The sequence below is a fragment of the Dryas octopetala genome, chromosome 1 (assembly GCF_963921425.1).
Source record: "Dryas octopetala chromosome 1, drDryOcto1.1, whole genome shotgun sequence".
Lineage (NCBI taxonomy): Eukaryota > Viridiplantae > Streptophyta > Magnoliopsida > Rosales > Rosaceae > Dryas > Dryas octopetala.
In genome coordinates, this window is record NC_141366.1 from 16,908,889 (window position 1) to 16,923,049 (window position 14,161).

General features: G+C 36.4%; 1 protein-coding gene across 1 annotated transcript; it reads left to right on the forward strand.

Moving 5' to 3' along the window:
* The first annotated feature begins 1,643 nt into the window (after nucleotides 1–1,643).
* LOC147298617 (cysteine-rich receptor-like protein kinase 15) lies at nucleotides 1,644–4,636 on the forward strand. The gene is made up of 7 exons (XM_086245246.1): nucleotides 1,644–2,515; nucleotides 2,714–2,833; nucleotides 2,917–3,107; nucleotides 3,207–3,417; nucleotides 3,544–3,781; nucleotides 3,871–4,021; nucleotides 4,113–4,636. Exons 1-7 carry the CDS (start codon nucleotides 1,702–1,704, stop codon nucleotides 4,422–4,424), a joined length of 2,037 nt encoding a protein of 678 aa, XP_086101372.1. The 5' UTR covers nucleotides 1,644–1,701; the 3' UTR covers nucleotides 4,425–4,636.
* Nucleotides 4,637–14,161: the final 9,525 nt, after the last annotated feature.

The following is a 14,161-nucleotide window of genomic DNA, read 5'->3' on the forward strand; positions in this document are numbered from 1 at the left end:
TAGTATGCAACCAAGAACTTTGATTAATCAAATATTCTAATATTCCTGGTCTCTATCACCATGCAGCATGACCTTATTCAGCTTTAGTAAGGAATGTTCTGTGGCTATTATCAATAGCTTGACCATATGAAAAGTAGTGGTTAAACATTGTTGTCAAATTTGAAGAGTCAGAGAGACCTAATCTCATGAAATGCCTGTATATCTTTGTCTCTTTTTTGCTATTGGGTTAACTAAATTGATATTTTTTAGGAATTCTGAAGTTGAAGTGTTCCATGATGATTTTACTTGGTGTGTTTGAGAATGAATTATATGTGGGGTGCTGTGGTCAATGGTTTTCAGTACGGGTTGATTAAATAGTATATTCACTTGGTTAAAAGCCTTGACTGTTGCAGCCATTGCCTGTCATATTAAGTGCATCTGCATTTGTCTTGGATCATCTAACCATAACTCCTTTTATTTGAATTCTGTATTAAGATGCATGTATATTCATAATCAAAGTCAATTTAGTTAACTAAAGAAAAACAGTTGTTTCTGTGTAAGCATACATGTAGCTCTGGGAATTTATGTATAGCAAATTATTCAAAGTGGCACCTGCAGACCAACTGAACTCTTTGAGCATACCATGCTGTTATAAAATTGATATATATATATTTTTTGTTGAACAATATTACTTTGATATTTTGATGTCATGTCAGGGAAATTTCATTCTAAATAATAAGCATTTTTGGCTTCTTGCTTATTTTAAATTTTATAGGTCAACTGGTCAAGTCAAGTCCCTAATTATAATTCTGTCAACATTCTATGCTAAGTCCAGATCCTTTACTAGTAATTTCATGATTTCTATCTTCATGTGTAATGGTCAAACAAATAGTTTGATCATCTTCAAAAAGGAATCAGTCTCCTACAACAACCTACTGCCACTACTTGTTTAGCCAGTCCCTGAATATCAACTCTAAAATACTGACCCTGTAATCAACTATTTTGAGAATACCATAGAAACTTTACAGTACTATAACCATAATGAACCATATTGACTATACATAATAAAGAATAGTATGTAACCAAGGTGCCAAAGGCTTTGATTAATCAAATATTCTAATCTTCCAAATACAATATTCTAATCAGCCGGTTTGCAGCTTCAGCAAGGAAGTGTATGTGCTATGATCAATAACTTAACCGTATGCAAACTAATGGTTGAACTTTGTTGTCAAATTTGAAAAGTTAGAGAGACCTAATCTCATGAAATGCCAGTATATCTTTCAGTCTTTTTTTCTGAGTATATACAGATACATTATGTTGTGCGGACTGCACAGACTTAAATTTTCAATTTAAATCAAAGGGAACAATTGTTTATGCGGTGAGTTAAGGCTCCAGACCACAGCAGACTTTTCCTTATGCGTAAGTTATTTTATTAGAGATTGACTTTTTTCTAAAGTCATGAACCTTATCGACTATACATGTATAGAATAGTAAGCAACCATGGACTTTGATTAATCAAATATTCTAATATTCCTGGTCTCTATCACCATGCAGCATGACCTTATTCAGCTTTAGTAAGGAATGTTCTGTGGCTATTATCAATAGCTTGACCATATGAAAAGTAGTGGTTAAACATTGTTGTCAAAATTGAAGAGTCAGAGAGACCTACTCTCATGAAATGCCTGTATATCTTTGTCTCTTTTTTACTATTGGGCTAAGTAAATGTGTTCACTGTGCTCCCATTTCCTGAAAATGGAAAAAGATAAATTTTCTGTAATGATTTACATAGTTATACCACTATTACTGCCTTCTACCCCTTCGGCTGCAGATGCAGATCATGTTTTCACTTTTTGTTCACCTGATGCCAGAAACTACGCTCCTAATAGCCCATTTGAAAATAATCTCATGCAGCTCCTTGAGTCATTGTCTTCCAACACTTCCATCTGGGGTGGTTTCTACAACGACACTATTGGTAATAGCCCTGACATAGTCCATGGACAAGCCCTGTGTAGAGGGGATGTGAACTCCACAGCTTGTCAGAATTGCGTCCATGATGCAAGCCAGGAAATCTTCAAGAGTTGTAAAACAGAAGAAGCAATTATATGGTATGAACTATGTCAAGTTCGCTATTCCTTCCAGATGTTCTTTTCAATGATGGTTTATACTGGAAAGTACCCAGAGAAGAACGGATTGAAGAAGAATGTACCAAATCCAGATCATTTTAAGGATGTTTTGAGCTATTTAATGGAAAACCTCTCCGGTGAGGTTGCCTTTAGTCCTTCTAAGCGTATGTTTGCAACTGGGGAAATTAAATTTTCTGGAAAAAAAACTATTTATGGTCTACAACAGTGCACTAGAGACATCTCTCAAAGTGACTGCAAAAACTGTTTGGATTCTGCTTTAGGGGATCTTCAGGCAAACTGCTCTTCTCGTCAAGGTGGAAGTATTGTTAGTAGGAATTGTAATGTGAGGTTTGAGCTCAACCAATTTTTTAACGACATATCAAGTTCTCTGTTAATTTACCCATATTCCAAAGGTTAGGGACTTTTCAAATGTTTTCTTTTGATAATCTTACCATCTTTGTGCATGCATATTATTATGTATAATTGTATATTATTGTGTACAGTGTAACTTTTGAATCAAAAGCAAGTGACTGAACTTGTTGCAGTTTTAATATTCGAATTATGTTTGTAGTAAATTATAATTCAACAAAGTTCTTCCCATGAAAAAGCAGGGGATAAATGGAAGACTTGGAAGGTGGTGGCTACATGTGCATCTGTTATACTATTAGCAGTTCTCATTGTATTTTGTGCTGTCCATCGCAGGCGGAAAAAGGGATTAGAAAACGCCAAAGGTAAATGGATCAAAACTGGAAATTCTTCCGAATTTTTGTAGGATTACCAACTAAAATTTACTAATTTATTTATTTTTATGCAGATGAAGAAAAAAGCGAGCATGTACTATTACATGATATGGCAAACCCCACTGGAGTCACAGTCACAGAAGAAGGCAGATTTGTAAGTTCCGAGGAGCTGGCCTTCATGGATCTAGCTACTATAAAGATAGCTACAAATAACTTTTCAGATTCAAACAAGCTTGGACAAGGTGGGTTTGGTACTGTTTACAAGGTAATACAAGACTATCTCTTGTAGTTAGTTCTACATGTAACAAGTATATATTGATTCATATCCCCAAACATGTATCTGACATTGGAAATATTCTTTCAGGGTTTGCTACCAGATGGGAAAGAAGTAGCTGTTAAAAGACTGTCAAGGAAGTCATGGCAAGGCTTAGAGGAGTTTAAGAATGAGGTCATACTCATTGCAAAACTTCAGCACAGAAACCTTGTGCGGCTCTTGGCATGTGGATTTGGGGGAGAGGAAAAGCTGCTTTTGTACGAGTTCATGCCAAATAAAAGCCTTGATACTTTTATCTTTGGTTTGTCCTGCCCGCTCTTCTGCTACAATATTCTTTTATCCTTAATTATAATCATATCACACAAACACATTAATTAGTTTTACCATCGTGTGACATGCACTGAATTTGCTTACTGCTGAATTTTAGATTCGGAACGACGAGCTGAACTCAATTGGCAAACATATTACAACATTATTGAAGGAATTGCCAGAGGACTTCTGTATCTTCATGAGGATTCCCGGCTTAAAATTATTCACAGGGATTTAAAACCGAGCAATGTATTGTTGGACCATGAAATGGTAGCCAAAATATCAGACTTTGGCATGGCAAGGATATTCTGTGAAAACCAGAACACTGCTAACACCAAAAGAGTTGTAGGGACATAGTGAGTCTGCTTCTTTACATCTCCTCTATTTATTTTTAGAGTCCTATTTTAGAAGAGAACATGCTAATACGTATACTTGAAATTAACAGCGGATACATGGCTCCAGAGTATGCAATGGAGGGTCTATTTTCTGTAAAATCTGATGTTTTCAGCTTTGGGGTAATCGTGCTTGAGATTATTAGTGGGAAGAGGAATACTGGGTTCTACCTAACAGAACATGCCAAGACACTTCTTGCATATGTATGTTTCTTTTGTCCACTTTGATTATTAGTCTTACTTAAATAAGTTTAGTTGCAAAACAGACATTAATTTCCTAAGGCATAATTGATAGGCATGGCGACTATGGACGGATGGAAAAGAAGTGGAATTTGTGGAACCTGGGTTGATGGAAAGTTGCCCAACAGCAGAGGTATTATTGAGATGCATGCATATTGGGCTTTTGTGTGTGCAGGAAGACCCTGCAGAAAGACCCACCATGTCAGCTGTGGTTGTTTTGCTGGGGAGTGAAGCAATAGATCTTCCTGAACCAAAGAAACCTGCAATATTTGCTCTAGGTAGAGACAGAGTTGTTCCAGATCATGAGTCTACAACTAATGATCCCACTACAAATGGGCTCACTCTTTCCATCATTTTGCCAAGGTGAACTAGATTTCCACTTGTCTTGCTCATGTACAAAGATTGTAAATCGAAAGCTGCAGCAAAGTTTCTGTAACACAGGAGATAGGAAGTGTCAACTGTAATCTAATATGTGATCTGTGTATACAATTAATGGCACATGGAAGGTGTAATTCTTTTCTGCAGATATACTGCAATGAAATGTGGGCTGAAGGCCCAAAAGAAACAACACTTAATAACCACCATTCTGGACCTGGCAATACCAGCCCGATCATTCTCGGCCCAAACTATGTTGTTTGCTAAACAATCAGAAGAGAAGTTTCGTTGCTGTTGTCTGTTGTCTGTTGACATGACAAGTAGAACACCGCCAGGGCCATGTAGCGTCTGAGAACTTTCAAGATAAGGAAAGCAAGCACGGAAGAGAGAAAAGAAATCTCAGATTCTTATTGATAATTAACGTGCTTTACAGTAGACAGCTTTAAGTCTCTAACTGACATCTCAGCATTGATATCATCCATGATCTCTCTTAAGTGCAGCTTGAGGACATGACACTTTCAAAGGCTGAGATACTATCTTTACAGCTTTCACATTTAACTACTACGTCATCTTTTTACAACGCAATCCGTGTCTTTGGAAAAAGAAGGTTTTTTCTTAGCAAAATACAAAAAATTAAGAAAAAAACAAACATGTTCTCATCGATCATTGAAAAATCAACTTCAACTGAAACATGCATGGATGAGAATGCCAGAATTTCTTGCCCCTACCAAGCCAATCTTTTGGAAAAGATATTTAAGACCCCAATAATTTTCAACCACAAGACAGTAAGGTGGCTTGACTCGGGTCGTAATCGATAATCGTCAAGTCAAGTAGTTAATTAGCTCTTATTGCAATTTTCTTTTAGTGAGGGCTCCTAGAGCAATTTTCATCTTAATTTAATTATCATATTCTGAATCTCATAATTAAATAATTCACTCAAGAAAAACGTTTTGCCAAGGTGAGGGCTGAAAAGATTTCTCCTTGGCTTGTGATAGAATTAGGACATCCAACCTAAAATCAATTGGCAATGGGTGGAGAGGCCCAAGATTTATAAGTATATATGCTAAGCTCTAGTTTTCCGATGTGGGACATTGCTTCACATTACTCTCAACACGCCTCCGCACGTGTGGCGATATTTTGAGCCTTACACGTGAACAAATTGTATTAGGTGACGTGGAAGCACGTGTGGCCGTTAGGCCTTACACGCAGATAACCAAGCTCTGATACCATGATAGAATTAGAGCATCCAACCCAAAACCAATTGGCAATGGGTGGAGAGGCCCAAGACTTATAAGTACATATGCTAAGCTCTAGTTTTCCGATGTGAGACATTGCTCCACATTACTCTCAACAGCTTGCTCATGTAGCAAGATATTGTACATTTGTAAATGTTTGTTGTGACCTCTTATTGCAATTTTCTATTTTAATTTGCATTAATTGTTACACAGTTATACATAGATATGAATATGATCGACGATCATCCCAAAGAGCAAGCTGGGCAGGTCATGATCATCAAAATAGCCTCCTTATAAAGTATGTCATGCAATTTTATATTTTTGGCCATTTTATATTATCTGCAAAGTTGAAATTTATATTCGGCACCCAAAACCCCAATTTCTCTCCCTCTTCTTTACCTTCTCCTTCAATTTCAACCTCGCGCAGATGATTAAAAGAGGGGATGAAAGAATATAAAATTTCAACCTTACAGATATAAAATTTTATATTTATTATTAAAGAAATAAAAAGTTAAAACCTAAGAAATTGAAAGATATAATAAAATTGAAAGAAGATGAAAATAAATTAGGAATATGAGATTGGAAGGGTGTGGAGAAGAAATTGAAATAGAAAAATGAGAGCAAATTTGCTCATCACCGTCACCACCCTATTAAGTTTCTACCAAGTGTCATCTGAAGTAACTATAACAAATCATAGTTAATTATTCTAATTAATGTATTAAAATATTTTTATTATTAAGAGATAAAAATAATTTAAAACCAAAACATTAAAAAAAAAAAAATTGAAAGAACCCTTCACATCAGCTAGCCCAGCAGCCACAATCGCAGGAACCCACCTCCTCCCCCTCCCATCTTTCCGTCATCAACTCCCCTTTTTACTCCGACCGGTCACCATGAGAAGTTTCTCTGCAATCTGCACTATGAAGGTGATGATGGGGTTTAGTTTCGGCTTAATCCCCCAAAATCCGATCGTCGAGCACCCCCTTCTGCGTCACTGCCGGTCCCATTATGAGCGGATGACGCTGATCTACAAGTTCCTAGCATCGTCGTCGTCGAGTGACGTTGGGAAGGATCCCTCTGAAAATTCAAGAATTATCCCAATCTCAATGGAAACACAAAACCCACAAAAACAACAACCAGCTGCAGAAGATCAACATGACCCACAACCTCCAAACCCTGTAGATCTTGTCTTGGATCTAAGCATCTCCAACAAAGAATCTGATCATGGGTCAAACCCATAACTCAATCTCATTCATTGCTTTGATTCAAATACATCAAGTTCTTCAGAGACTAGTGATCCTAAAAGAAAAAAAATAGAGAAAAGACAGAGGAGGAGAAAAAGAAACAACAAAGAGAGAGAGAGGAATAAAGAGAGAAATAGAGAGGACGGGTGAGTGGTGGCTGGTCGGAGTTGGGTTGAGATGTTGCCGGCGTTGAAGTAGGGGATGCCGGAAAGATGGGAGGGGGAGGTGGTGGGTTCCTGCGATTGGGGCTGCTGGGTTCTTTCAATTTTTTTTATTTTTTATTTTATTTTTTTTGATTTGGTTTTAAATTATTTTTATCTTTTTACAATAAAAATATTTTAATACATTAATTAGAATAATTAACCATGGTTTGTTATAATTACTAGAGATGACAAGTGCCAAAAACTTAATAGGGTGGTGATCAAATTTTGGTGGTGAGCAAAATAGATAAGGTGGATTAGGGTTACTAAATTTTAGAGGGATAAGAAAGTCTTTTAGTTTAAATGATTTAATTTGATGTAATGATGTATATAATCACAAAATTAAATAAATAGTAATGTGTACCAATTAATTTTAAGAGTCCATTAATTATAAGGTACTAACAAAGCAAAATATTAACCAAAACCACTCAATCTATTTTTATTAACTTGCGGACACTATCTACCAGCCCCCCAAAATATAACATGCGGACACCTTCCAAAAGAAATGCATCATAACCAAACCAACTACACAAACAGCCCAAAACTGATCTTTTTTCTTTTGCCAAATCGATCTCTTTCTTCAACTTTACCAAATTGCCAATTGTTCATCTTCACTCACAAGCATCGTTCTGCAACTCCAAAAAAACTGCAGTTTCAGTTCACTTTGCAGTTTCAGAAATTGCAGCTTCACTTGTAGTTAGTAACTGCAGCTCCAATAAACTGCAGTTTCAGTTCACTTGCAGTTTCAGAAACTGCAGTTACACTTACACTGCAACTGCAAGCTTGCAACTCAAATAAATTGCAGTTTCAGTTCATTTGTAGTTTCTGAAACTGCAGTTGCAACTCAAATAAACTGCAGTTTCAGTTCATTTTGCAGTTTCAGAAACTGCAGTTAGTAACTGCAACTCCAATAAACTGCAGTTTTAGTTCACTTGTAATGTTTCAGAAATTGCAGTTTCAGAAATTGAACTTAAAAAAAAAAAAATCAAGAACCTTCTACTGATAAGAAATCAAAGTAGGAGTCTACGTACCACAAGCTGTGATCATGCCCAATCGAGGAGAAGTCGTAGTGGTCAGAGCAGATCTAGAAGGCTTCGATCAAGCTCGGAGCAGATCCATTAGAAGGCTTCGATCAAGCACAGAGAGAGAGAGAGAGAGAGAGAGAGAAAGAGGAAGCCGGTGGCATTACTCCCCTTTCTCGCATCGATTTGCTGCAGGTGGCGGCCAGCTGGCAGCGGGGAGGGTGGGTTGAGTTGGCGCCGGTGTAGGGAGCACACCGGTGGTCGCCATTCATTGGGGGAAGGCCGGAGCAAGAAGCTTCGGTGTGGAGCAGTGTGGATCGCGAGAGAGAGAGAGAGAGAAAAAAAAAAAACATATTTTTTTAATATCATAACTTACAAATGTGACCTTATTGTTAAATTTGAACAATAGGTATAGTAGAAGTTAAATAAAATGTTTGTCATGTATCCTAGAGTAATTAATTCTAATTTTAAATTAAAGCACAAATTAAGACACAAGTATTAGGCCCCAAATTTTTTGACAAGTCTTACACGACCATATGGAATAATTTCTCTGAAGACTCCAAAATTTATAACATTAGAGTGGGTGGTCTCTAGGGTCCTGAAAGCTAATGTCGATGATCAACTCAACTCTTATTGGCCGGGTGAGAGGCACGAGAAAAAATAAAGGACAAAAACTTAATAGGGTAGTGATCAAATTTTGGTGGTGAGCAAAATAGATAAGGTGGATTAGGGTTACTAAATTTTGGAGGGATAAGAAAGTCTTTTAGTTTAAATGATTTAATTTGATGTAATGATGTATATAAGCACAAAAATAAATAAATAGTAATGTGTACCAATTAATTTTAGATTAAAGCACAAATTAATTAAGACACAAGTATTAGGCCCCAAAGTTTTTTACCAGTCTTACACGGCCACATGGAATAATTTCTCCGAAGACCCCAAAATTGATAACATTAGAGTGGGTGGACTCTAGGGTCATGAAAGCTAATGTCGATGGTCAACTCAACTCTTATTGGCTGGGTGAGAGGCACGGGAAAAAATAAAGGACAAAAACTTAATAGGGTGGTGATCAAATTTTGGTGGTGAGCAAAATAGATAAGGTGGATTAGGGTTACTAAATTTTGGAGGGATAAGAAAGTCTTTTAGTTTAAATGATTTAATTTGATGTAATGATATATATAATCACAAAAATAAATAAATAGTAATGTGTACCAATTAATTTTAGATTTAAGCACAAATTAAGACACATGATTAGGCCCCAAATTTTTTGACCAGTCTTACACGGCCATATGGAATAATTTCTCCGAAGATCCCAAAATTTATAACATTAGAGTGGGTGGACTCTAGGGTCATGAAAGCTGATGTCGATGGTTAACTCAACTCTTATTGGCTGGGTGAGAGGCACGAGAAAAAATAAAGGAAAGATAAAAAAAAAAGGAGGGGGGGTGTTTGGGGCCTTTGGGCAATTGAAAAGAAAAAAAAAAGATTTGATATTTCGTTTAGTTATTTTAAACCTTAAACTCTAATACATTTCTATATAAAAAAATAATTAAAAATATCCTAAAGAGCCTAAAACCTAATATCCTAAAGAATATAGAGTATATAGAGTTTAATGTATAGATTATAGAGTATAAAAAGTATTAGAGTATATCGAGTATATAGAGTATTGGGGTTTATATTTTAGTGTATAATTAAATTATACAGTATAAAGAATATACTAATTTTATTTATTCATTATACTAATTTTATTTAACAGTATTTACTCCAGTGCGCATTATATTCATCTTATATCACATGAAACCTACTATATAATCTGGTTTCTTCAATGTTTTTTATCATTTTAGTAGATAATATGTTAAATAAACATATGGTAAAGTTTCATTAAAAATTTTAGTATTTTGATAGCAATTTCAGTCGTTTTCGTCTAATTTTTGTCAAAATTTAAAAATCTTTGAAATTTTCATTGAAATTTTCCATCGAAATTTTCTCGAAATCTGAAATTTAATTCCTTGGTTATATGGCTCTAAAATATACGATGAAGGGATTATATTCCGTAAAATCTAATATCTTTAGCTTCGGAATACTCTTGCTTGAGATCATAAAGGGGAGAAAGAACTTCTTAGGCTTTCATTTAATAACAAACTGTTCACGTACTCTTCTAGCAGATGCAGGAACGTTTTACTTGAGTTAAATTATGTATAAAAGCATTTGTACCACATATTTAATATATAAAGGCGAGATCCATACAAGTGAATCGCATCTATATTAGATATGGTACAAAAAAAATTGATACATTTAAATAGCAGTACTTACATCCTTGAAAGGTATTGCATGCAGGCTTGACAATTATGGAATGAAGGGAAAGTGTTGGAGTTGATTGACCCATTACTGAAAGATTCATGCAGTCCAAATGAATTTTTGAGATACATCCACATTGGATTATTGTGTGTTCAAGAAGATGCAAACAATAGGCCAACCATGTCATCAATTGTTCTAATGTTGAAATCTGAAAGCATTGAGCTTTCCATACCTGAGCGGCCTGCATTCTTTATAGGAAGGTCTACTACTACTTATCACCATGATGACCAAATAAGTGTTCATGGTGGCTCTGCCAATGGTGTGACAATTTCTGAGTTTGTGCCCCGTTGAGACATGCTGCAATTAATGGTAAATATATATTGGAATCTATCTTCTCATTTTGCTAAGGGTGACCAGATTTCCACTTGGCTTGCTCATGTAGCAAGATTGTAGAATATTGCGTCAACTGGCATGTAATATGTAATCATTATGTGAAGGACTCCACGGCCTTACAATTAATGTATTGCATGTAAGAGAAACCAGTTTCCATATTGTGAATAGAATATTCATAGCATAGTAAGTTTAGGCAAAATAACTACCGGTCCTTGTGGGATTCCTCTTATTGTGCACCTACTCTTCTAGCATATGTAAGAACGTTTAATTACTTGGGTTAGGTTATGCATAAAAATATTTGTACTCTATATTTGATAGAATCGAGATCCATACTAGTATGTTCCCCTCTATTAGATATATATGAAGTACCAATAAAAGAAAAAAATTGTGGTACATCTATTACTTACATCCTTGAAAGGTATTGCATGCAGGCTTGGCAATTATGGAATGAAGGGAAAGTGTTGGAGTTGATTGATGCATTATTGAAAGATTCATGCCCTCCAAATGAATTTTGAAATACATTCACATTGGGTTATTGTGTGTTCAAGAAGATGCAAACAATAGGCCAACCATGTCATCAGTTGTTTTAATGTTGAAAACAGAAACCATTGAGCTTTCCAAACCGGAGCGGCCTGCCTTCATCGTTACAGGAAGATCTAGTACTACATATCATCATGTTCATGGTGGCTGTACCAATGGTATGACAATTTCTGATTTTGGGCCCCGTTGAGACATGATACAATTTTTTGTAATTAGGTATATTGGACTCTATCTTCTCCTCCTATCAGACACTGCTACATTGTTTGTGTATATTCTTTCCCCTTTGGAACCACACGTTATTTGTACAAGGGAGAATGTTCAATCATGCACCTCCCAAATCTCAGATTTTACAAGATTTTTATCTTTACATATAAGTTGCATGTATGACTTGTGTTAACTAATGTTTCGAGAGTCTGAGCACTTAATCCAAGCTTACCAATTTGTGATGTAACAGTCCCCATTGTTGGTTTATCAACAAAAAGGAAAAAAAAAAAAAAAAAAAAAAGATATACTAAAGTATAATTAGCTGCAAAGCAGAGTAGCAGACAAAAGTTGCCCAACAGCAGAGGTTTTGATTGAGATGCATGAATCAAATTTGTTCCAGATCATGAGTCTACTACTAATCCTACTTCGAATGGACTCACTCTTTCAACCAATTTTCCGAGGTGAAAGCTGTCAAGATTTCCACTTGGCTTGCTTATGTTGCACGATTGTAAATTGAAAAGTACTGCAGCTTAATTTTCTTTAACATAGGCAATAGAATGTCTCATCTGTCAGATAAAATGTGATCTATATCTACTGGTAGTTTGTAGAAGGAATGTATTGGGGTGTATAGAATTATAAGTTGTTGTCTTATGGTTATGTTAGCCACGGGTAGGAGTTTTGGAAGTATAGAGTGATAGACCTGATATATTGATGGAGAGTATGTTTTAGGAAAACAGAGAGTTCTTATTGAACTTGATAGGAACAGAGGGATAGAAGAATGACTTTGTAGGACACTTTGGGGCTTTGTATTGTTTTAGCTTACATACAATGTAGGAAGGTCTACTACTTATCCATAGCCTATTGTTCCTCTCCATGCTTGGCTTGCTCATTTTGACCAGTAGTACTGAAGCTGCTCTTAATTCGATAGCCTTAGAATGCCCAAATACAACAACTTTTACTCCCAACAATGATTTGTTATACGACTCCGACAGCTTCCAGTAAAATCTAAACGTAGTCTTACACACCCTTAACTCCAACGCCAATTAACCGTGACACTGGCTTTTTACAATGCCACATTCTTTGCAGGAAGGTCTAGTACTAATCATTATGAGGACCAAAGAGGTGTTCATGGTGGCTCCGCAAATGCTATGACAATTTCTAATTTTGTGCCCCGTTGAGACATGCTGCAATTAATGGTAAATATATATTGGAATCTATCTTCTCATTTTGCTAAGGGTGACCAGATTTCCACTTGGCTTGCTCATGTAGCAAGATTGTAGAATATTGCGTCAACTGGCATGTAATATGTAATCATTATGTGAAGGACTCCACGGCCTTACAATTAATGTATTGCATGTAAGAGAAACCAGTTTTTGTTGTAAATATATTATTATGTGTGGCTATTCCTGTAATTAGTTGTAGGAGCATACTAGAAATTTTCAAAACCCTAGTAAACCCTACCTATAAGGATATTTATAAGATGAATGAAATAGACAGATCATATTCTCTCTGCCTCTCTTTTCCACAAACCCTATTTTCTACATACTTTTATAACACGTTATCAGCACATAAATTCACCATACATGATAAAATCAATAGATTTTACATGTCTATACCATGTTATAGAACTTGAAGTTCTTATTTGTTGCTTATGGATGTTATTGCCCAAAGCATTAATTATGATTATTTGTTCCTTTCAACGAAAGAATGTCAAATCTCAACAAGCTTGATTTTGTCGCTTTGGAAGTTTCAAGAAGAAACTATCTAAAGTGGACTCAAGATGTTAAGCTTCATTTGACTGCCAAGAAGATAAGGTCGACAATTAATGCTGACAATGTTGTCGCAGAGTCCCTTAAGACAAATGCCATGATCTTCATTAGGAAACATATGAAGGAAGCACTCCAAGTTGAGTACCTCGCTAAAGAGGATCGACGAGCTCTTTGGGTCGCTCTAGAAGAGCGGTTTAACCATCAGAAGACCATTTTCTTGCCTGAAGCAAGACATAATTGGCAAAACATCCGTTTCCAGGATTTCAAATCCATGAATGAGTATAATTCGGAGATCTGCCGGATCCGGTCACTCCTCAAATTTGGTGGAGAGGAGCTCACCGAAGCTGACCTATTGGAGAAGCTTTTCTTCACCTTTCCTACCTCCTGTTTGGTCCTGCAGTAACAATACAAGGAGATGAATTTTACCAAGTTCTCGACATTGATCACTAATTTATTGTTCGCTGAAAAGAACAACTTATTAATGAGAAATGATCAAGCCCGACCTGTCGGTACTAAAGCAGCACCATTGCCTGAAGCAAACGCTGTTGCTTATCGCGATTTAAACAGCGAAAGAGGATACCGAGGTCATGGAAAGGGCGTAAAGTCCGACCGCCTGAGATATGGAAGGAAAGGTTCTTAGAGGAATGGCCCATATGACTGAGGCCAACGCGGCCAAGGCCCACGTGGTAGGAACCATGGTCTTTTGGCCCCAAGAACTCGAAATGAGAGGAACACTGGTTCGGCCAGTCGCCACTAGAATCAGAATCAGAATGATCTCTGTTATCGATGTGGAGGAACTGATCATTGGTCCCGCACCTGCCGTG